The 22207-nt window shown below is 59.2% G+C and overlaps 5 protein-coding genes across 5 annotated transcripts; 2 read left to right on the top strand and 3 right to left on the bottom strand.

The window, feature by feature from the left end:
• Positions 1–1327: 1327 nt before the first annotated feature.
• Positions 1328–2023, bottom strand: BESB_028990 (uncharacterized protein; the record flags this gene model as incomplete). Its single annotated transcript, XM_029361573.1, has 1 exon — positions 1328–2023. One exon carries the CDS (start codon positions 2021–2023, stop codon positions 1328–1330), a length of 696 nt encoding a protein of 231 aa, XP_029215473.1.
• A 1987-nt stretch (positions 2024–4010) lies between these two features.
• On the top strand, positions 4011–5561 carry BESB_028980 (dense granule protein GRA9; the record flags this gene model as incomplete). The annotated part of the gene is made up of 2 exons (XM_029361572.1): positions 4011–4426; positions 5009–5561. The coding sequence occupies 2 exons, from the start codon at positions 4011–4013 to the stop codon at positions 5559–5561; spliced, it is 969 nt and encodes a 322-aa protein (XP_029215472.1).
• A 1909-nt stretch (positions 5562–7470) lies between these two features.
• On the bottom strand, positions 7471–7929 carry BESB_028970 (acyl-coa-binding protein; the record flags this gene model as incomplete). Its single annotated transcript, XM_029361571.1, has 1 exon — positions 7471–7929. The coding sequence occupies one exon, from the start codon at positions 7927–7929 to the stop codon at positions 7471–7473; it is 459 nt and encodes a 152-aa protein (XP_029215471.1).
• A 1702-nt stretch (positions 7930–9631) lies between these two features.
• Positions 9632–15136, top strand: BESB_028960 (uncharacterized protein; the record flags this gene model as incomplete). The annotated part of the gene is made up of 1 exon (XM_029361570.1): positions 9632–15136. One exon carries the CDS (start codon positions 9632–9634, stop codon positions 15134–15136), a length of 5505 nt encoding a protein of 1834 aa, XP_029215470.1.
• Positions 15137–16102: 966 nt separating this feature from the next.
• Positions 16103–20497, bottom strand: BESB_028950 (CAAX amino terminal protease family protein; the record flags this gene model as incomplete). Its single annotated transcript, XM_029361569.1, has 4 exons — positions 16103–16450; positions 16850–17235; positions 17329–18100; positions 18413–20497. 4 exons carry the CDS (start codon positions 20495–20497, stop codon positions 16103–16105), a joined length of 3591 nt encoding a protein of 1196 aa, XP_029215469.1.
• Positions 20498–22207: the final 1710 nt, after the last annotated feature.

The following is a 22207-nucleotide window of genomic DNA, read 5'->3' as shown; positions in this document are numbered from 1 at the left end:
TTCTGCGAGGGAGACTTGTCTGGATTACGGGTGCGCGCGCACAGATAGAGGACGACGCTTTTTGCAACCATATACGTGAGCGGCGGCCTTCCCTGCTTCTCTTTCCAAGCACATGGTCCTATTGGCATTTGTTTATCGTCACCTCGGTACCAGACATAGAGGGAATGCCGTAGGGGGGGCTGCGACAGGGTTTCTACCAGAATGACGCGTGCAGAGGTCTGCGGTGCGAAGCCGCATCCAAAACGGAGCGAGGCCGCCTCCTGTTGGTGGTGAAGTGACGAGATATACATCCGTTGCAAGTTGTGTATTCAGGCCTCACGAGTCTGAAGTGGAGCTTGAGAATACCCCTCTGGATGATCTGTATCCCTCGATGACGTGTAACCATACAGTATAAAGGTGAAGCGGTTGATCCGACACTAGCTGGGCAGCGACAGTCAAGTGGTAGTTGGGAAAACAGGGAGGACATAGAATCTAGTTGTTCGTGCCACAAACCTGGGCCTTCGCTATCACTCGCAGAGCCTGTCTGGTAAGCGGTGTGATAATCAAGACGCAAACGACAGATGCTCTCGCCCTAAGCACTGCTTACAAGGCGACTCATTCCGGGGGCGGCTGTCGCCGAGTGTAGGCCTTCGCAGTACCTCTGAGCAGAAATTTACGGCCACCACCATGGCGAACACCGTAGTATGCATTTACCATGAATAGCCAATCAGAGCTCCCGTGCCCAGCAAACACGATCTCGAGACTAGTGCCCGACAGACGAAATCAACGACTGCAAACAATAGAACCTAGACTTCTACTGCATCGCGCACGAATCTGCCTGACCCCAAATCAAGATCCTGCGGCCTTGCACCACCATTGAAAACGTCCAACGCAACGGTGAACTGCGTAAAGTAGCCGTTTAAAACGTTAACGAATGCTTCCTTCGCCTGTACATGAGCGTCGCCCCCCCCCTCCCCCCTCCGGGTTTACACTATCAACGGATGCCGTATAAGATCTTTTCTAGCGTCTTGTTTTTAATGTGTTTGCAGCAGCATGGCCTCTCCCTCACAGTCTAGTGTGCTCTATGGAAGCGGTGCCTCCAAAAGGTGTGTTCATGCTCATGCCCTACGTGCAGTCCGGACTGAGAAACCTGCTACGCGGAACACGGAACGGGCATCGCCACCGTCAGCAGGAGCAGTGCCCTGTTTGCCTTCACTCGGCATTACAGTCCCAACTCAGTGCGACCGTACTGCAATCTATTTGATTTGCAACGAAATCTCTCGTGCACACAACAGTCGCAAAACCATGGGACCACTGACAGTCTCGTCGATGCGATGACGCATCGTTTCTAGTACCACATTTGCAAGAGTTCGGGGTACTCTAGCGCAGCAACGAAAACCCGGCCTACCCCTCCCACAACATGCCACAAAGAGTGGTAGACAACATGGTGGCGGTACACTTTCGTCCGCGTTCCAAGGCACTTGAAGAAGCAGCTGCAAATGATCAGCATCACACCCGCCAAGCCTATGTGGAGCCCTTTGCTGAACCACAGGGGAACGTTGTAGAAAATTTGCAGCGCCAGCATTCCGGTGGCGACATACCGGTCTGTCATGTGAACTCCACAGACCCACATGTTGTGTCTCATGCCAACAAAGATATAGTCTGCGCTAAACGACACAGCAGCTGTAAACGCCCAGAGCCATGATTCCCACTGGCATACCGGAAGGAGGGCTAGAGCAGGCAGGAAATACAGCAATGAAGAAAGAGCGATTGTACGGGACTGTCGACGTTCCCATTTATACTCATGGCAGTACCGATAGAAGGAATACACCACCCGGAGTCGCCGTCTCACTCTGTCGCCAAGGCGGTGCTTGCCATCCGCGGACTGCTCCGCTCCTACACACACGCTTTCGGTTTTCGTGACCACGTGGCAGCCATCGTCGCGCACAGTGGAACGGCTATACTCTTCCCTTACCGCTGGCGTGGTCCCGTTCTCGCTCTTGTTCCCTCCACGCCTGTCGACGGCCTGTAAATGCCTCTTCATTTCGAGCGATGGGAAACTCAACACGCCGGGCAGAAGGATGCCCCGTTCCGTGTGCACCGTGAGGCAAGAACGCTCACAGAGTCAATACGATAATCGTCAAGACTCCACACGTAAACGACTTGACCACGCTTCGCCTGACTAACGATACCAACAAATGATACAGCGAATGATACAGCGGCGGAAGGACCCCTGTCGCACCCAGCGTTAATGACGTTACCAAACAAAGCTGGAGCAACACAACACAAGCTCAAGTCGCCGCTACGTACGGCCACGTATACTACAGTTTTTTTCATCCCGCGCTGCAGTAATCCTGCAACGACAATGAAACCGGACCAGATTCGCGGGTATCAAATGGGCAGTCACTCTGACAACATGGTAAGCACACAAGAGTTCACCAGTCACGAGGGAAGGGGACTGTGAATCCAGTGCCCTGTTGGTGCCTTTCGTCAAGAGAAGTGATCAGCCCTCTCCGTACGCTGCGGACACGGCAATCATCTGGTTGGCCGAAAAGCGCGGCTTTCGTCCAGCAGCTAAACGAGAGTGCCTAGATTTCCTCTTTACATGTGGTCGCCTCCTCCCTCGGGCTACGGTGTGGACATGCAGCCGTTCCTCTGCTCAGCGCGGCTTTGCCAAGTGCGTCCGCAGTCTGCCTCCGCAGAATGGGGTTTCCCGTCAACACTGCCGATAGTACTAAGATGCAATTTCAGCCCGTGGCTGAACCCGGAAAAAAAACGAGAAGTCACAGTCAGGAACTTTGCTTCAACACTGGGAACTTGTTTGAGAAAAATATTGCAGACGTACAGCCGCAGTATAGTGTGACGGCATACTGTACCCACGCTGCGTGCAGTTGCCTGTGGCTGTTGATTAGTCTTCCTAGTCACAGAGACTGGTCGTGCTGACTAGAGCAACAACGCGGGCATCAAAAGACAGCTGGACGTACTGTGATCAAGGTGAGCAGAAGCCCTGGCCAGAGACGGAAAGCCCGGAAAAAAAGACTCAGTTCGCAAAAGGACGGACAAAAATCGGGGGAGCCGCAGCTCGCGTGATCGCAACATGAAACATCGCTCTCCCCCAAATCCAAATGCGCGCCGCCCTCCTTTATGTCCCTCCGCCCTCGCACGTCTACAAACACGTCACAAATGCTGTGCGTTCCGCCAACCCCCAACATAAAATCGGAAGCTCCGTATGACATTTGTTACCAAGGGAAGTCCACAATGAACTCAACGTACGTATCCCTGACGAGCGAACTGTACCACGCAACTGTTCCCAGCGTGCAAGTAGGCTTGGACACGTTGCGACGGCTGTATGACGAGCGACGAAACGCAAGAACGTGGTTGCGACATCGAGGAAGACGTGCACACCGCTACCTTCGGTAGGCGGAGCGAGAACAGGGGCGCTTGACGAGGGTATGTGTGCGAGTTGCGCAAGCCGCCGAGGGGATGGAAGGAGCAGGGGGACGTGCGAGGGAAGTCCGCATTCACGTCAAGAGGGCGCATATTCTCGCGTTTGTGTTCTGGTTTCGAGGGGGAGAAGGCAATATTGGCACGCCGGTAGAGGGGAGCAGGGAGAAACTCTCTCCGCCCACCGGCCGTTGCGAAGAGAAGCTGCGTCATGTGCACCTGTACGACTCTCCCATGCCGGGTTTGTCGCACACGCAGCGTAGGAGTAAGAGACGCTCACCACGTGCGCGCCGGCAGGAGGTCCTGCATCCCTGACGGGTTGCCACGCGGGCAGGTCAACCGGCACGGAGAGACCGTTAACTGAGCGCGACGCACTTCCGGTTCAGCCAGTTTGAGTTCCGCCAGAAGGCAGTAGTAGACACTTTTTCCTGTTCCAACAAACGGACGCGCGAAAGAGCCGTCGCTCTTCTCTGCCTTGTAGTCAGGTTTCTAGCAGAGTTTGGCACTCGTGGCACAGCGTTCGTTCTGCTGGCGCCCCCATTTTTTCGTCAAAAACCCGCGGGAATCCATACAATCCGATCGGGACCATGAGGACTCTCAAGTCCGTCCTTGCGCCCCTTTCGGCGGTGGTAGTTGCCGCAACCACGTCCGGTTTTATTTCCAACATTGCTCTCACTCGGTCTTTTGCGGCTGAAGCCGGTGCCGACGACGTGACACTGGCCGTCCCGGACGACCCAAATGACCCAGCGGAAGGACACAAGGATCCCGAAGAGGTGCGTGACCCCTTCGGACATGGATGGGATGACACCGAGTCTCCATTGTTCGGGCATTTCGGGAGTATGGACGCAGAAAACTGGTTCGGGCCGCTTCAAGAGATGATGAAGGGCCTCATGGGAATGGGTCCTGGAGGTTTCGGATCACCTTTCTTCGGGGGCGCCTTTGGCGGCGGCTTCCCGCGGCTGCGCTTCCCGAAGCCAAAGACGTCGCTCGAGAAAGTGGGCAGGTAAGCACGGGGAGCAAGCGTAGAAAGAACGCAAGGGTTCGCGATATACAGGTTACGAGGACGGCTGCCTCGACAGTCTTAGCTTCCTGTAGTGCTTTCCGCGTTGTGGTATCGCGATGCTTACTGGGCGATGCGCGGTGCGACCCGTTGGTGTTCCCGTGGTCGTACAGGCTTTCTTCTTTACCGTCTTTTAGATATGTATTTTCCCGTATAGACACATGCATCTATTAGGATGCGGCAGACGGAATCAATAGGATTTCCAGGTTCGGAGCGGTGTAGCGGCCTGCTGCCGAGGCTTGTGTAGTGTTGCTGGTGAGGTGGTCTCTTCGAACCCGGATATTGTAGTCGCTTCTGTGCATGTAGAACCAACCCGAGTGATTCTCTCTCCTCTTTTCATGCCCTGTATCCGTTACCGTAGGCCTACATGTCCGGGGCGTGCTTCACCTCGCCCTCAGCACACTCTCGGAGAGGCAGAGCTGGTTGCCTGGATGCAAGCTTGAGTGGGCGTTTCGAAGGATGCGTTTGTCCGCTTTGCTTCGGTGTACTGTTGCTTGTCCTCTTGCGCACGCCTTGTGTGCGCAGTTGCCGGTACCTCGTTAGCTGGGCCGCCGGCGTCTCGGCGGAGAACGTTCGCGTGATCCTACACCGCAGGCGTCGGACGGTGGAAGTCCGGTACCGCATGGTGACTCGCCGCGACGTGAAGACAGATAAGTCCGAGCACCACAGCGTGTCTAAGGAACAGTCTTCCCAGACGCTTTCTGTGGATCGTCAGTGCATTATGACAGTCGAGGTCATTGGCGAGAAGTTGGCAGGCTGGACAGATAACTCTGCCCAAGCTGCAGGTGGCGCGGCGCACAGGCTGCTCATTACTTTCCCGTCTCCGGCGCACATCGAGCAGATGATAAAGGAAGGGCACCTGCCTGCAGACACGCTGACACGCATTGAGAAGGGCGACTTCTCGGGCTTCACTGTGGAGCAGCGATGCCTCATCTCCGGCAGGACCCTGGAGGAATGCAAATTCGCCAAGGAGCATCAGGTTGAGCTCGAAGAAAAGGAGACGTCACGCTCCTCCGACGCAAGCACTCAAGACTCGCTGGACCTTCCGCGTTTCTCCCACCACTCCGGCGATCTCTGAAGGCCACATCCGTGTCCCTTCTCCGAGGGGAAAGGGGGAATTCTCCATTCACATCGCGGGTGCCGTGTCAGGCGTGAAGGCTTGCGCTCTCCTGAGGTCTAGAGAACAACGGGATGGGAAGGAGAAGGTGGGGGAGGGGCGGCGGAGTTGCAGTGTGTGCGCCGACCCGGTGCAGATTAGGTAGAACTGCCACGAAGTCGTCTCGGCTTGGGGAATTTGAGCACCGCGATTTTGCGAAACGACACACGTGCATAGAGCTTCCAGAAGAGCATGACCTCGTGCGCCCAGGGGAGTGGCTGTTAAGAGTAGGCCGACCGGCAGCGCAGTGCCCGCGTGCGTGGTATCGTAGGTGCAGTTTCGACCTGGTGCCAGCGCATGTGCGTGATAGTGTGGTTGTTGTGACAGTGTAGAGTACCGCTTGAGGAGGACGCGGTTTTACACTTACGTATATCTACGAACTGCCAAAAATATCAAATTGAATGCCGATCGAAGAACCCCTTCCTTCGCCCATTCACGTGAGAACGTATCACGCGGCACGCAGGGAAGACGAACGAACGTATGGGGTTCCGTCGGAAGGAGTGGAGCGTTGTCTTCACGAAGGGGAACACTTTCAGCCCTACCGGCGTCCGACAACGCGTGTCCACGTGCGGATACAGGCAATCACGAGGGTGCGACCCCACCATTCGATCACAAATCTGGATATATATATATATATATATATATATATATGAGTATACGCATACGGACACACGTGTAGCGTACACCGATATACACAGTGGTGCACACATTCGCATTATTGCGTGCACCCTTCCTCCGCGGTCTTTGCGGCCGAAAAAGTAGGGGGGCGGGGGGAGGGGGGGGTTGCCCTGCGACAGTGAGCTGAACTCAGTGGCTGCAACACGGATGCCGTTGACAGTTTCGATGACGGACAACGCGGGTCGAGCTTCAGAGGTACGTAGCCAGGTGAACATGATTAATCATTGCAGACGCCGCCGCCTATACACCCCCCTTCCCTCCCTCCTCCCCGGCTTCTTCATGGGATTGTCTGCCGGGGCCGCAACTGTAAGTGCATATACAGAGTCCGTGCAACTGCTGCGCACTGTGGCAGCGGTAGGAAATCGCCTGATGCTATGCTGGGGGCAGTCCACGTCTCCGGAGCAAGGGCTTATTCCTTGAGCAGCACCGGTGATATAGTGGTGGAAGACCTCGGGCCTTCAGGCATAAACGCGGCGCAGGCAGCGGTGTGTCGCTAAACAGGATGCACCCCAACAAGACATAGCTTGCGAATACTTGCAGAGTTCGAGGCGCCTTTTCCTTCCGCGTTGAATGCATTCGTTGCATCGCTCCGTGCCTGCTGCTGTGTGGTGGTTCTTATCGCCTTGCATTGCATCGGGGAATGGACTTTGCAACACGGGCGATACGAAAAATGTTTTGCCCTTCCGGAGTAGAGCAATTCATATATGTACCGTGCATGCGCTGGTGGTGAGGAAGTATGCCGACGCGTAATCAAAACGTGAAACATGCATCGAAGCCTTGTTACAGCCCCGGGCTCTCGTCTGAGGGGGTTAGCTGGACCCCTCCATCGCTAGGGCGCATTCGTCCTTCCCCAAGACAGATTAATTGATATCGCATGCAAGGCCAACACCACACGCCGCCACGAACAACAGAAACAGATTAGTTCAGCCAGACGCGCTGGCTGTGAGTGTTTGAACGAGGGAAATTTTCTCTGTGACTTCCCTCCGCTGTGCAACAACGGCATTCTACGCCGCCTCTGAGTAAATACACTCAACCAAAATCAGAAGGCATCGCCCTACACACCGTCAGCGGAATGCTATCGCGTTTGAGTCGACGTCGCATCTATGGTGTGTGTCTTCACCAAAGGCCGAGGTCTGCGTTTCAAGCAGCTGCTTTATGCTGCCTTTTCGCGCCACGCAGGCTGGAGCTTATCTAGTGCCTCAACATATTTTTTCATGGCCTCATCTTTGGACATGCCTTTGACAGACGTCCATGCGCCGTGCTTCGCCTTCGCCTCGAAGGCCAGCAGCCCAGGCGCAGGCTCATTGCAGTCGCCTACGGTTGCCTGCTTGTAGTACTTGTAGAACTCCAACTTCTGGTCGTTCGTCGGGTTCAGGCCGCTGTCCTTTCCAGAAGTCTGCACATACTTAGCAGCCTTCTCAAATTCCTCTTCTGTTTTTAAAACACACGCAAACACACACCCTGAACCGCGGAAATGAAACTCCACGTGGCACCCAGAGAACGCCCGCAACCTGCAGTTGCCTATCGCTATTTGTTCAGACGGCGGGAATCGCGACGCAATGAGGGAACACGACGACGGCAAACAACCGCAGGAACCATGTGAGCGGAGCATGGAGAGAAGGAGAGAACGAGCAGCAGGGATCTGCTTGGATAAAACGACGCCGGGCTCCGTAAACGGTGTTCTTCCACATACACTGATCGGGCGATCGACACGACCAATACCACGGTCAGCAAAGGCAGTAGGCGGAAAAAAGCCGACGGTCACATTCGGAAAGGGCTTTGGTGGACGTGAGTCATGACTGAGACAGCATCATCTACATGCGGTTGACCAAAAACGAAGGAAAGGCCACAGGCCGGATGATGCGCCGTAGCGAGGCTCAGTGGGCGTTCTTCATTTCAGCAAGGCCGAATACAGTAATATAGCAAAACAACTGATCAGGAGTACACACTGCCTCCCGCTGTTGCCTGTAAATGACGCAGCAAGTTATCGTCCATCACGTAGAGTGCGTCCCGCCCAGGTCTGCTGCCCAGAATTAGGGCTGCTCGACTTCCCGACTTACGGAGGGACATTTTTATTTAAAGCTCGCGGTGAAACAAGACAGCCGAATTTGCTGAGGATTACTTTAAGGTCAACGCTTCTCCAAAGGAGCTGGAAAAGACGAAAGCAAAAGTGTCAAGGACGCAGAAAAGACTAAGGTGACTGCAGCATGCGTGTGCTTTTTCGCCTATCTGAGTCAAAATGAGTGCTCGGCGTGTGAGATGGTCGCTCACGCGCATCGATTCGCGCCACAGTGAATTACTTGTCCTCAATCGTCGGGCGAACCGTCTCTATTTCACTCTCGACCCGAAATCCTTAAACAAGGCGAAGGAGTCACCGTGTCATCCTCAACTCACACACGCTGCAAAAAGTGCTAGAGTCTTTTTTGTACTGTGGACTAACGAATGCCCCTCCCAAGCCTCTTTTTCGCCACTGTCGAGTTCCAGGGCCTGTTTCTTGCCCTCCATTCGGTGCTCAGGCTCAGCGCAATCTTGGGAGTACGCACCACCCATCTCCCACCGACGCGAGACTTGCACATCCACGAGACGCGCGCTTGAATGACCGCTTTCGTTCTACTACATGCACGCGTAGTGACTATCGTACCACACAGCAACCTCATTAAGGTTCACTAGGTTTCTGAAATCATAGGATTGCTCTTCGCTACTGTTTTTCCACATTTGGTGCATCTAGATTTCGCCTGCCTAGTGTCTGCTCACCCTTACCCCCGTCGCACAAGCAGGACGAGGACCTATAGCTGTCTTGCGCACTTTTTTCTCATTCGCTTCCCGATCGTGACCGAAATTTTTGCTGTCCTCGTGCGGAATAGTTGTGGCGCGTCAGGAAGAATTTGTACGCTGTTTTGTAAAGGTACGACACACATGAACTCGGCTCTCTGTGTTGGTTGCGGACAGGCCAGAAGGGAACTGGACTCCCTCCGCGCGCTGGCATTTGTAGTCTTCCGCATAAACTTTTAAAGACGGCAGAGAACCTTCGCCACGCATATTGCCAGCTGTATATACACTTGAATTTCTCATCAGGCCTGCCATAATCGCATTTGTTTCAGCTTGTGTCTTACCTGCCTCCCACTGAGCCAACACCGGAGCGAGGTCGCCATGAGTCCAGCCGCGCAGCCGTGCTTCTTCAGCGAAGTCTTCCGTGCCCAGTAGAACCCTTCTACAAGTACTGAACTCGTTTCTGCTACACATGCGCCTCCTCTATGCGGGAGGGCGGCCGTGAACTTCTGTCGGCTTCGAGTATTTCTTGTCGGTGCACGGATATGGCCGATCCGCTGGCGGTCTTTGCGGGGGAGGGCGGAGGAGACCCGCCGCCCTGCCGCGCGGAAGAAGAAGGCGGAGTTCTTCCTCAGAACCAGCCCCGGCCTGCCGACGGCGGCGCCGCGCGCGAGTCTTTTTCAGGCTCCGAAGAGTGCGATCCAGTTCGCAAAGACCAGATGCCTCGGCACGCCGCCGCGGTGTCTTCGCCTCTGTACTTTTCTCTTCCGCTGCCTCTCTTCCCGTGCAGCGCTCCCTCGCAGCTGCCACCCGTTTCTGCTTTGTCGGGGCTGGTGAGCACCGCAGAAGACTTCGCGGCGTGGGGCGTATCTCTAGAAAGCCTGGCCGCCGCCACCTTCCGCGCCTCTCTGCTCGAGCTCATGCACACAGCCTACTTGCCCTCGCGACCGCGACTCATGTGGCGAAGAGTCAAGCGGAGGCTGCGCGCCGACGCGGGGTGCTGGCGAGCAGCTGAGGCAGACGGGTCGTGTGCGCCAGACGCGTGCGGGGGGAGGAATCGACTGGAGGGCGACCTCTTTGACGCCAAAAACTCGCTCAACCCCTCGACCTCCTGGATGGCTTCACACAGCGCGAAAAGCGAGAGCAGCGACGGAGGGGCGGGGGTGCGGGATGACGCTCACCGAGACGGGCTGCATCAGACAGACGAAAACGTCGACCCTTGGGCAAGGCACGACAGAAGACGCGTCACGGAGACGGACAGGAGAAGGGAACTCCTCATGGAGGATGTCTGCTCACGCTTCTTCCTGTGGTTTTACGTTGATGTCTCGCGGAAACTGATCACCGATGGCCTCAGCCTCGCCCGACGCACGCTCCCAGTGGACTGGGTGTATCGACATTATGGAACTTTTCTGAGTTTGCCCGAGTGCCATTTCGACATATATCCTCAGTACTGCATTCCCATGGCCCAGGAGAACTCTGCGTCGTCTGTCGGCGACTTTGAAATGGACGGTGACGCGGCTTTCGACCGGCGCGCGACGGCCTCCTCGTCGTCGGGTTCGGATCTGTCCGATACAGCCGACGACGGTCTGGAGGAGGAGGCGGAGGAGCTCGGCTTGGACAAAGCAGTGGAGCTGGCCAGTGGATCTTTGCAAGGCGCTCCAACTGGCCCCCAGAACAGCACATGCCTCGGAGACGAAGCGCCTGGCGAATCAGACGTGAGAGCATCGGAGGTCGCGCTGGAGCGGCGCGCGGGCGCCGGGGGCACACAGACATCGGGGATCCGAAGCCAACTGTCGGCCGTATCAGTCGCTGCCGACGTCCTGCGCGCAGAGCCAGGAGATGCAGATTCTCTTCACGACGCGCCTGATGCATCTCTTTCGCGACCTGCAGCGAGGGGGCTCGCTGCCTCGACGCGTTCACCCCGCGCAGCCGCGCCGTCCTCGCCATTCGTCCGCGCCGAGGCTGGGGGTCTTCCGGCCGCGCAGAAAGAGCCTGCTCTGTCGCATGCAGGCGCCCCTTCGCCCCGCGGCGTCGTTCCCGCTGAACAACGCAGCGCGTCGTCCTCTCCGTGTCTGTTCCGAACATGTCAGACTCCAGAGGCCGCTGACGCTTTCGATGACATCTGTAACGGTGATGGAGACGCCGCTCACGGCCCCGCGGGTCCCGCCCACGTCTCCTCGTCACAGAACAGTGCTTCCCTCCTCTCTGGCGCGGCTTACCGTGCTGAGAATGACAACCGAAAGAGAGGCGACCGGGGGCCCTCGGGGCATGCCTCGAATCCTCCGCAGGCTTCTTCCAGCCGAGCTGCGCATGCGAAGGGAGGGACAGCTGCCGCTGTCGAGGCCCCGCAAGAGGAGGCGGAGGGAGAGGGCGTGGACGCTGCAGAGGAGGAGGCAGGGGGAGTCGCTTCCGCGCCGTCGCCCGGAGACGGCTTAGGGCCAAAGACTCACCCCAGTGGAGAAAAGGACGATTTCCTTGTGGTTTTGTCGGAGGGCGAAGACGAAGCAAGCGCGCGGATCCAGATGCTGGCCGCGACCATGAGGCGCAGCCTCCAAGAGAAGGTGCAGCTCTTGCTGGATGAAGAGGAAGAAGACTCGAAAGCCGTGACCGCGAGAGTCTCTGACGAGGAGCGCAGTCTCCATTCCGGCGACGAACGCGACTCACTGAGAGAGGCGGAGGAAATGCCACGCTCAAGGACTTCGAGTGCGGCTTCGTCCTCCCACAGAAAAGGGAGTGCGGCCGGCTCTGCTGCGCCTTCAGACGAGGATCAAGGGGAGTCGGCGAAGGCCTCAGGAGCAGAGGAGGAGGAGGCGATCCAAGAGGGCGAGTGTGGTAGCACAGATCACGAGATGAACGAAGCGCGCGACGACGTGGAAGCGAGTGAAAAGGCTGAAGTCGCAGAACGGGCAGCGGAGGCGAGGCGGTCCGCCGATGGCGGCTCTCAAGCGCGGCATTCTGATTCCAACGACGGCAAGACGGAGGAACCCGCTTACAAAACGAAGACCTCGCGGAGGGCGAGACGACGGGGACGGGGGTCTGTTCCTCTTTCTGGGACACGTAAATCGTCTCGTTTGAACCCGAAATTTCGAGAGAATGCCGAGACCTGCGAGGTCGAGGAAGGCAGCGACGCCGCCCTCAGCGACGCAGGCGGCCGACGCGAAGGCGAGGCGTTCGAGAGCGCTGCAGAACGGAGCGCAGCCCTTCCACCGAAGACAGAGGCGACCGCCGGCGCCGAAGACTCGCGGGAGACCAGAGGAGCCCCAGCCACGCGCATGCCCGCACACAGGGCCTCTGCGCGGAAGTCGGCTGAGCGGAAGTCTGTGGAGAGCGAGCCACGCGCCGAAACGTCCGAGGGAGAATTTCACGTTGAGGAGGAAGCGCGCGTCGAGCCGAATGAACACCCGCGGAAGAGACGCCGACGACGCAGGTCGCGCCGAAGCCGGCGGGGGGACCTCGCAAACATCCAGGAGAGCGAGCATGAGCCCGATCGACGGGCGCCATCTGAAGAGGAGACTGGCGGCGACCATGACCCGGGAAAAGACGAGAGAAACGACCTGCCGCCTGAGCGTGCGCCGCGGGAGACCGGCGAAGAAGATGGAGAAAGCGGAATGCTGGTTGATGAAGCGCCAGAGGAACGGGGTCGCCAAAGGTGTCCCGCCGAGGCAGCGAGCGAAGAGGAGGCATCCGAAGAGCCTCGCGCGACAACCAAGCAGCGAAGGAGACGCGCAAAGTCGGTCGGCAGGCCGAAGTCGAAAAAACGCATGTCTGCAGGAAGCCGAGCGTCGTCTCGGGGGGCGAGCCGGACGAAGGAATTCCGGGGTGCGCTGAGGAAGAAGGACATCGACGCGTCAAGGGACATCGGCGCACAGGACGTGGACGTAGGCTTGTCAGACAACAGCGTCTACGGTGACAACGGTAGCGACGCTGATGACGCGGAATCATCCTGCGACCTGCCAGACTCTTCGGAGGCGAGCCGCAACCTGGTGTCCTTCGCCGCGTCCGCGCCGAATGAGGAGAAGGGGACGTCGGTCGAGTCTGAAGAGGCAACGCGACTGCATGCGGCGGGGGTGGGTGACGAGGACAAGGGGGAAGAGGACAGCGCGGCTTCGTCCACCGAGCCTCGTCGCTCTTCGTTCCTTTCACGACTCTCCAGCGAGGTGCAGACGACGTCTCTGTCCGCGCATGCAGGCGGCCAGGAGGCGGGAACCGTTCTCAAAGCGTCGGCGCTTCAGGTGCAGATGGCGGCGATCTTTGGGCCGTCTCGGGCTCCGCAGGCGACGAGTGGCGGCGACCGTTTTGCCGTGGCGTCTCCTCTGGGCGGAGACAGGAGGCGCGAGGCGGTGGAGAGAGACCGCCGGCGCCTGTCTCACCTCGGGGGGGGGGGGTCCGCGCTCATTGATCTGTGGTCGCAGCAGTACGAGCAAGATCAGGCCGAGCGACCCGACAGTCCGCAGCCTGAGAGTGCGACAGACGAGGAAGAAGCCGTCACCACGCCTCCCCTCTCAAGCCTTCACGCCGACGGAGAGATCGCGGCGGCGGGTGACGAGAGACGCGGCGACCCAGAGGAGGCGAGCCGGAAAAGGAGCGCGCACGCGGAGACGCCGCGACGGTCACGCGGCGTGGAGCGAGGCGCAGAGACGAAGAGAGGGGAAGACAGAGAAGCAAAAATGGGCGGCGCGAGGAAGAACGAGCCAAAGGGCCCGTCTGTCGAAACCAGAATTCCCACGTTCAGGGGGCGCTTTCTCTGGAGTCGTCCAGGCCGTTTTCTGAGTGAAAACAAATCGTTTGCTCGGCGCTTTCTCGAGTCGGTTGATGCCCGACTGGAGGCCATTGAAGCGCAGCTCGCTGCAACGAAGACGGCCTCGGAGACGCGCCCGCCAGTCTGGGGCAGGTCGCCCTCGCTGTCGCTTCGGGCTCCCACGGCTTCAGAGCAACGGGGCGGACGCGGCGTGAGGAATCTGCCCGGTTTCCCTTTCCAGAGGAGCCGAGCGGTTGATTCCGGTGTCGCGCAGGGCACCGGGCCTGGAGCGCGCCTTTTTCACCCTCACGCCTCGGTGGCGGCGGCTGACCGCCGCGCGGCGGACTTCGAAACTAGCGGGGACGAGGCGCTGGAGGGGCGCAGGGGCTTGCGCGTGGATACGACGCAAACCGAGGAGTTGGAGGAGGACTCCAGAGAAGGTGGCGCGGCGATCTCCGATGCTTCGGCAGACTCGCGCAGCGACTCAGATACCGCGGAGGAGACTGAGGACGCACGCAGACGGGGTCGCCACGGGGGAGGCGAAGCCGCAGGGCCTTCTTCTGGCGTTTGCCAGAGCAAGGCGCTTGCTTCAGACAGTGAAGAGGATGCCCCAGCGGCAGCTGCGTCAGACGCAGACCAGCAGCCTCCACCGGGCAGTTGCGAGGACGCGGCGCCTCACGCCCGCAGATTCATCAGGGCGGGCTTGCGACGACAGCCTGCCCCCTCTGCCCGCCCGGGCGCCAGGCGCCAGGCCGTTGGCGCCCTCTCTCATCCCTCTCCACGCGACAGGGCCCCCGCGGAGCCCAGAGGGCGCGATCAGCAGGGACTGCCGCGCGGGAAGCAGCCCACGCCGCTCGCCCCGAGCGGCGCTGCGGGCTCGTCGAGCCGCGGTCTGCCGCCTTCAGCAGAAACGCACCGAGCGCCCCGCGGATTCTCAGCAGCAGCTGCACGGGCGGACTCGACTCCGCCGCGGCGAGCAGCGCGTTTCGGCATCCCCACGGGTGCGGCGCACCACGCACAGCTTCGCGCGGCTAGCGCAGATATGCACGCGCATCCGCGGCTTGAGAGGAAGACGCCTCTGCGCCGGGCGGCGGAAGCCCCGTGGCCGAGGAGAGAACCCCCTCTTCCTCGCGTCGCGCTTCTTGCCAGTCAGAGACAGCGCGAGAAACTCGAACTTCCCAAGAAGACGCCTGTTCAGAGCCTTACTCCAGCGAAGGCGCCAGCGACGCCAGGGATTGCGCGCCGACCCGGGGCGTCTCGGCATTTTCAAGCAGCAGGCAAACTCAGTGTCGGAAACCCCGGAGGAAAATGACAGTCTGAAAGGGACGTGACGGCTGCGAGGGGGAGGGGCGGGGGTCTTGCAGTGTATACGTCATTGCCATCTAATGTCTGTTGTCAACTCTATGAACAGAGGGTGCTTAGCGGCCGTGCATAACCGTGTCGTTTTTTATCGTAACTCCGTGGACGTTTCTATCCAAGACTTTTCAAGAAGAGTGTGCTACGTGATAGCCGTGTGAGAGAGACCTGCAGCCTTCTACGGAAGGCGAAATGCGCTCAGAGCCTTCCCGACTGCCTCGATGACAGCCTCCTGCGAGGGCAGCTGCGCCAGGTGACGCCAGGTCACAAGATCTCAGGCACTCAGACAGGCTACAGGGAGCACGCCGAAGCCGAGGCAATCCGAGGGTCCAGAGTAGTCAAGACTCTGCGTCTGGCTGCTAGTGCTGCTGACACCGAGACCCAGGCTTTTGGAGACTGACGCGCACGACCGAGGCGTGCACAAGTCGCTTTTTCATGCTAGACGCGACATCGGCGTGCGCTTCAACGTGAACAGAGCTGGCTGGCGCGGTTGCTCACAAATGAGGGAGCCGCATAAGACTGCGCCGTTCCAGTTGCCTCGTGCCATCGCCTGCGTGCCCTTAAGGCCGCGGTGCTCTAGTCGCTGTCGCGGAGTAGCTACTGACTACGGTAGCTCTACGCTTTCGCGGACGTCCTGTCGTCCGTATCACTCACTGCCGAGCTCGCCGGCGCGACTTTTCGTTGACAGAACAATCTTCATATGTGCGGCTCAGTTAATCGACAGGTGTGATGGACTGCACAACGGCCTGCACGCGTGATGCATGAAAAAACAACCGCTGCTGGCGACATTCCCTCTCTTCGCCAAAAAGTGGGGAACGCAGCAGCTGACAACGAGAGCAGCGCCACGCGTCTGCTCAAAGGGGACAGACAACACACACGCGCAGGCCAGCTCACTTGACGCGGCGCCTGCCGCCGTCGCTGTCTAGAGCCCAAACAAATTCCCGAGAAAAACGCGGCTGTTCCACATTGCGTGAATCATGACAGTCGAGAGCAGATTCTGCGACTTGAGATAGACTGCCGTCCAGGTCAGACCGAGGACCCAGAGCGGCAGGACCGTCTGCACGTTCATGTGGTGAACTGCGAAGAGAAGCGAAGACAGAACCGCTGCGGCCTTCAACGGCATGACCTGAGAGAAGAGCGGGAGACAGAAGCCGCGGTAGAGGAGCTCCTCCCACCACGGCGCCGAGAGACAGGGCGCCAGCGCACCGACAAGGAACGACCAACGCGTATTCAGCGTCGGGTTCATGATGTGCTGCACGATCGTTTCCCCCTGCAAGCAGACACAGCAGAAACCAGACGCGAGCGATCAACCCGACACAAACACGCGACACTCTTCATGCTGTGAGGCCCCTTGCATGCGAGGCGAAACACACCCCACCCAGGTCTCGCTGGTTTCCTCACCGCGCGGCGGTCTACGCGAAGCAACCTCCGACAGCTTCGGTCGTAAAAGACGTTGCTGGGGACCCGAGTACCACGCCGCAAGGAGGTGGAAGCACAGGCCAGCGGGACCGCACTCACTCCCCAAGGGACACACAACGCTCAGTCGATACCGCGACTCCCAACTTGAAATAGGGCTTCGATCCGCTTGGCTGGTGTCTAAACCCTCGCCGTACCCTGGCAACACTTCTGAAACAGAGAGTGCCGAGAAACGTGGCACGGACACACGTACCTGCGGCTCGGAGGGGAGGAGACTCAAGGCGAAATCGTTGAGGAACTCGGTCATGTTGAGCAGGAGACAAGAAATAAGGTACCCCGATATCGCCCACCACGCCCACAAGCCGCCCTTACCCCGCCGCCGCAGTGTGAACCACCGCGACGACGCGCGCGCCTCAGGCGCTTCGCCGCTTCGTTCCGCCACGTGTGCGTTCACCCCGACCGCGTCGTGCCCATCCCGATCTCTCGCAGGCGTCGCGCAGCCCCATCTAGCCGGAACCGACAAAGAGGCCCCCGTGGTCTGGCTGGCGGCAGCGAACTCCACATCGCTGGCTACGGTCTCCTGTGCGTTGTTCCGCTTTCTTCGCCCTTTGATCGTCGACCACAAGCTGCAGAAGTACTCTCGGATCCGGCCTTGGTGCGTTGCAATCGACGTTCTCGAGGACGGCCGCGAACCAGCCCCAGTCCCTTCAGCGCCTTCGTCTACTGTGGCACTGTATGCAGAGGCTTCGGGACCCTGCGAGTGCAGGCCGCGAGCTTCAGCGTCCGCGTCCGTCATCCGTTCCCCGCCTCCGCCGAAGGGATGCCCTATTAACGGCGGCGGCACAAACGACGCAGACCGAGCGCTAGACGCAGTGGCAGTTCCACGCGCTGCGGCGGCGCGGCTCTCCGACCCTCGCGCCGGCCTCGGATATGTCTGACGCGCAGCGAATGCCGCTTCATCGACTTGCGTTTGCGCAGCAACTGCGGCGGCGACATGCTCTTCGCCGGTGTGTGATGTGGCGTCTGTTCGAGACAGAGCTGCACGCGCGGAGACCCTCTCGCCACGCCTGCAGGACGCAGCTGCTTCCGGCAGCCCGCTGGCCGAAGCGGCGACCTCCAGTTGTCCTCCTGGATGCCGTCCTTGAGCGCCTTCAGTCTTGCCGACCCCCTCAGGGGGTTCGCTGGCTTGCCGCCCCCCCTCAGCGACTGTGGCCGTCTTCGCACTGGGCGCGCGCCTGCAGGACGTCGGGAGTGGCGCGCACGCGCTGTGAAAAAAGTTTCTGTACGACAGTTTGAACAGCGCAGTCCCCATCAACACCCACGCAAGGTGTGCGAACAGAACCTGCAGGGAGCGGTGCATAGCCAAGTCCAGCGACACAAGGCCTGCGGCGTGGAGGAAGTAAAACAAGAGATCAAGCCCGCAGGCGACGTAGCCGGAAACGACGTAGGCGCCAAACAGAGAGAGAAGTAGCAGCGCATTCCTCAGAAACGGCGGAAAAGGCCCCTAAGAAAAAGCAAACACAGCACGCACCGCACAAATAGGTGAGAGGCCATGGATCGCAAACAACGCCAAACCACGTCAGAGCATAACTGGATGTGTACCAGCTAGCCTCAGCATCCAGACTATACTAGTGCTGTCTCGTGCTTTCCCAGAAACGCGAATGTGGAGAGTGAACCACAGTTCGGTAGCCTAACCGCTCTCGCTCTCCCGTCGCCTATAGCCCTACCGCGCCTGGTCCGCCGTCTTCGACTCCTCTTTAAACGAGCGGGCTCGCCCGCCGCGCCGCGGCGTTGTCGCCTCTGTGATTCTGCTTACCTTCCACGGAAGCTTCGCAGATGCATGCCGCAGCAGCACCGCCGCAGAGACTCCTCCGCCTAGAGACCCCGCCAAGGGTTTGCCAGTTTTCGCCTTCCTGAATCCGTCAGACGCCGCGGACTGCGTTGCCGCACCCTTTGTAGCGCCGGCGACCGACTCCCTGCGCGAGCGAGATGCCGACAAAGTGCAGTCGGAGTCTTGACCTGCTGACGCGCCCCAGAGTTGCGAGGCAGGCGCTCCGGGTGAGGAAATCCGCGAGGCGAGCAGCAGACCCCCAAGGGCCGCCCAGCCCGCTAAGGAGTCCCCCTGAACGTGCTGAAAGAGCCCTGCGCGGTTCGGAAGAAGCTCAACGGGCAGCACAAACGTCTGCGGAGAGATATAGGCGAAATGCAGGACGTAGACGGCCAGAACTAGCGCCGCTTGCGCGAGGAACGACTCACGCAGACCCGCGTTAAAGCGCGTCACAAAGGATGCCATGCGTCCCAGCGCTTGCCGCAGAGCGCCGCGCACGCGCGCGAGGGCGGAGCAGCGCGGCTCCGCCGCAACCGCATTATGGGACATGGGCGCGGACGCGCGCCCAGGTGCGTGAGCGCCGAGCGCGGAAGAGCTGCCGCTGTGCCGCCACAGCGGCGAGAAACCGAGAGACGGGGTTAAGGCCAGCCGGAGCCGCGCCCAGAGCGGCGAAGGCAATGGAGAGGTGGCAGATCCCGAAAGGCTAGCGGCACATCTTGAGCAGTGACGCGAGGCGAGAAGCAGAGATGACGAGCCGCTAAACCGTTGAGAACAGGCGGCCTCGCGGGCACACAGGGGAATAAATCGAGGTGAGACAGAAGCGCGCCTGTGGCATGCGCACGACAACAGGCAAGACGGGGATGGAGGGTCAGCGAGAGACGCGCGCCGCTCCGCTGACGCGCCCGCAGCGTCGCCAACGGAATCAGGCCTAGATTCACAAGGCGCAGCACCGGCTGGACGCGGGGACCCGCGCGCAGAGGACGCCGGACGAGGCGAGGCGGCACAGGCGCTCTCTGAGGTTGAGGACAGCAAAGGCGATCCTACCTGCGGCTGCGAAACAAGCTTCCCTGCAGCCGCTGCGGTGGCTTGAGGCTGGCCTTCGTCTGAAAGCTTGACCCGACCCGACTGCGAAAGAGACACATCCACCTGCGCCCTTGCGCTGCGCTCATCCGAAGGAGAGTCGTCGCCTGCGCAGCACCTGGGCACGGCGTGGCGTCTCTCTGCTCCAGCTGCGCCTTCATCGTCCGCGGCCTTTCTGTCGTGGCCTTCGGCGCTTTGGAGGGTCGAAGAAGCAGACGTGGACGCAGAAAGCGAACTGCGGACATGCAGCGGCACCCCAGCAGTAGAGGCGTCGGAGAGGGACGGGAGGCCGGCGGAGCGCCTGCAAGGCCCCGGTTCCGGCGCGCCGCTTTCGGCTTTGATCGAGCCCGTCGAGCCGCGGAGGTCTGTTCGCACGGCGGACGAGGCGGACACACCGCGGAGCCTCAACGGCGACGAAAAGAAGGCAGGAACCGCGCGCGAGGCCGACTGGGAAGACGCATATGCATGCAGGGCGAACCGGGCGTGGCTTGGGCGCTCCTGCGGGGCGTCTGGCCTCAACTCGACGCCCTCGGAGACAGACTGAAGACCCTTGCGAGACGACGGCGAGGCGCAGAAGGCGGGCGCGCGGGGCGAAAGAGGCGCAGAAGGACGGAGACAGTGCGGCGAGACAGCAGGGAACGCAGACAGCGATGAGGAGGAGAGTGACACGTGCGAAATGGCAGCCGGCCCCTGAAGGTAGGGCAACGCTTTCGAAGGAGCAGAACGAGACAGAGAAGGAAACTGGAGGAATGCAAGGGGAGGAAGTCCTGGAGACCGAAGTGGTGAGAGCGGACTGGAAAACAGAGGCGGTCTTCCCGCGGTTTGAAGGACGTGGCGCCGCGGCAGCAGAGACACAACGCGAGGAGAAGGGGGCGGCTGAGGACGAGGCGGGACATTTGTTGACGAGGCATCATGGCGAAACGCGACGTGCGAAGACGCTCCGAACGGACGAAGCAAAAGGAGAAAACACGACACTAGAAGGAGAAACACCATCTTGTCAAAGCAGCGAAAACGACGAGCTTGAGGTTTGCCGGCATATGCCGACAGAACGCCACCTCCGTGTAAAGACATTTACGCATGCCCAACGTGGTGGTCGAGAGAGCTCTGAGAGTCTGGAGACGCTGTCGCAGAGCTCCGCACGAGACGGATGAGAGCTCATACGGAGACAGAAAGACGGCAGCTGGAGAGACGAGGCATGCCAGTCTGAGCCAGAGGAGGATTGGGTCTAGAGAGGAGCGAATGCCTTTTGTTCGAGAATCGAGGACGCCCGCTGTCTCTGTGCCCTGGTGTCTCCTGGCGAGACACACCCAGACAGTTGGTCGGCGAGCCTGCGGCTGGGAAAACTTTGAAACTAGGAGGGCGGAAATCGCCAGAGAACGCCTCTCCACCCGGCCTTCCGCGACATTACTGTCAAAAAGTAAAAAAAATTGTGGGGGCCCTGCCTTGCGGACGAACACAACGGAGCTCATGCCGACCTTTCCTGCGCCGCTGAGCGCCTAAGAGAACCGGATAGGAAAATGAGAGTGCGCGACCAAGTTTCAGAGAGTCGCCGTCTTCGTCTGCATTGCCAGCCTGTGTCAGAAAAGTGTCAATCATCCGTAGAGAAGAGAGATCCTTGGAGACACATGGCGCCACACTGCCATTCGAAAAAGCTCGCATGCAGTGCTGCAGCAGGGATTCTTTTCGAGTGTCTTGGCAAGCAAAGGCGGCGGGGCAACGGCTGAAGGCTGTGAAGACAATCACTGACGAGAGCCTTTCGTCCAAAGTTCTTCACAAATATTTGAAGTCGTTTACTTGCTACAAGCCTATATCCATCCTGTCTGACGAACTGGCTTCTGGGGCGGTACAGAAGACTAATGACGCAAACGTAAGCTAGTTCGTGATTGCGAGTTCGGGCATCACAACTTCCAAGGATGATACGCGCCACAGATGAAGAGTGAAGAAGGCAACTATAAGATACCGCCCAAGAAGCAGGGGGTTTGACATTATGTTTCTGTCTATTTGCGTAAACCAATCAGTACGAAGGACTAACGTAGACTGCGAAGAAGTGCCTTTACGAGGAAGAGATCATGACACGAACTTTACAACACGAACCTGATCACCGCACCACATTCGCAGCTCGGTATCCCACATCCACTATTCACTCAAGTGGATGTCTTTGTATGGGAATTGATGACATATTGAAGCACTCTACTCTCTGGAGAATTCTTTATGCCTTTTGCCGGGGCTGGGATTGCTCGTTAGTGCTCTTTATGGCTACTCGATCCTAGGAGTTGTCCGTCCACGAAGCACATGCTGTAGTCCGTGCACGATAAGGCGACGCTGCCACTGTCCGGCAAAGTGCTGTAGAGCGCTTAGGAAGAAGGATTTCGAGAGAGCAGACTCAGACTCACCAATGACTGGTTGCGGGTGCCGGCGCAGGTGTTGGAATGGCATCGCCAAGCAAAAGAGCTACTGCGCGGATGCGACAACAGATGTCCATTCTCTCGTAAAGAAAGACGACAGCTATAATCTTAACGTCTGCAAAGTGTGCCTGGTCACCGACACCCCCGGGACAACGAAACTCGGTTCCGCGGCTACCCTCGGTGCGCGTGAAGGGCATCTCGCCCTGTTGAAAGCATCGATTGAACTCTGCACATTTCGCTGCAGAGCCACTGTAACAGTATTCGTCCCAAGCGGAAAACTGCTAGATAGACAGAGACC

This window comes from Besnoitia besnoiti (assembly GCF_002563875.1).
Source record: "Besnoitia besnoiti strain Bb-Ger1 chromosome Unknown contig00015, whole genome shotgun sequence".
Lineage (NCBI taxonomy): Eukaryota > Apicomplexa > Conoidasida > Eucoccidiorida > Sarcocystidae > Besnoitia > Besnoitia besnoiti.
The sequence above is the reverse complement of the archived record's forward strand: the minus strand, read 5'-3'. Positions and strand labels throughout refer to the sequence as shown.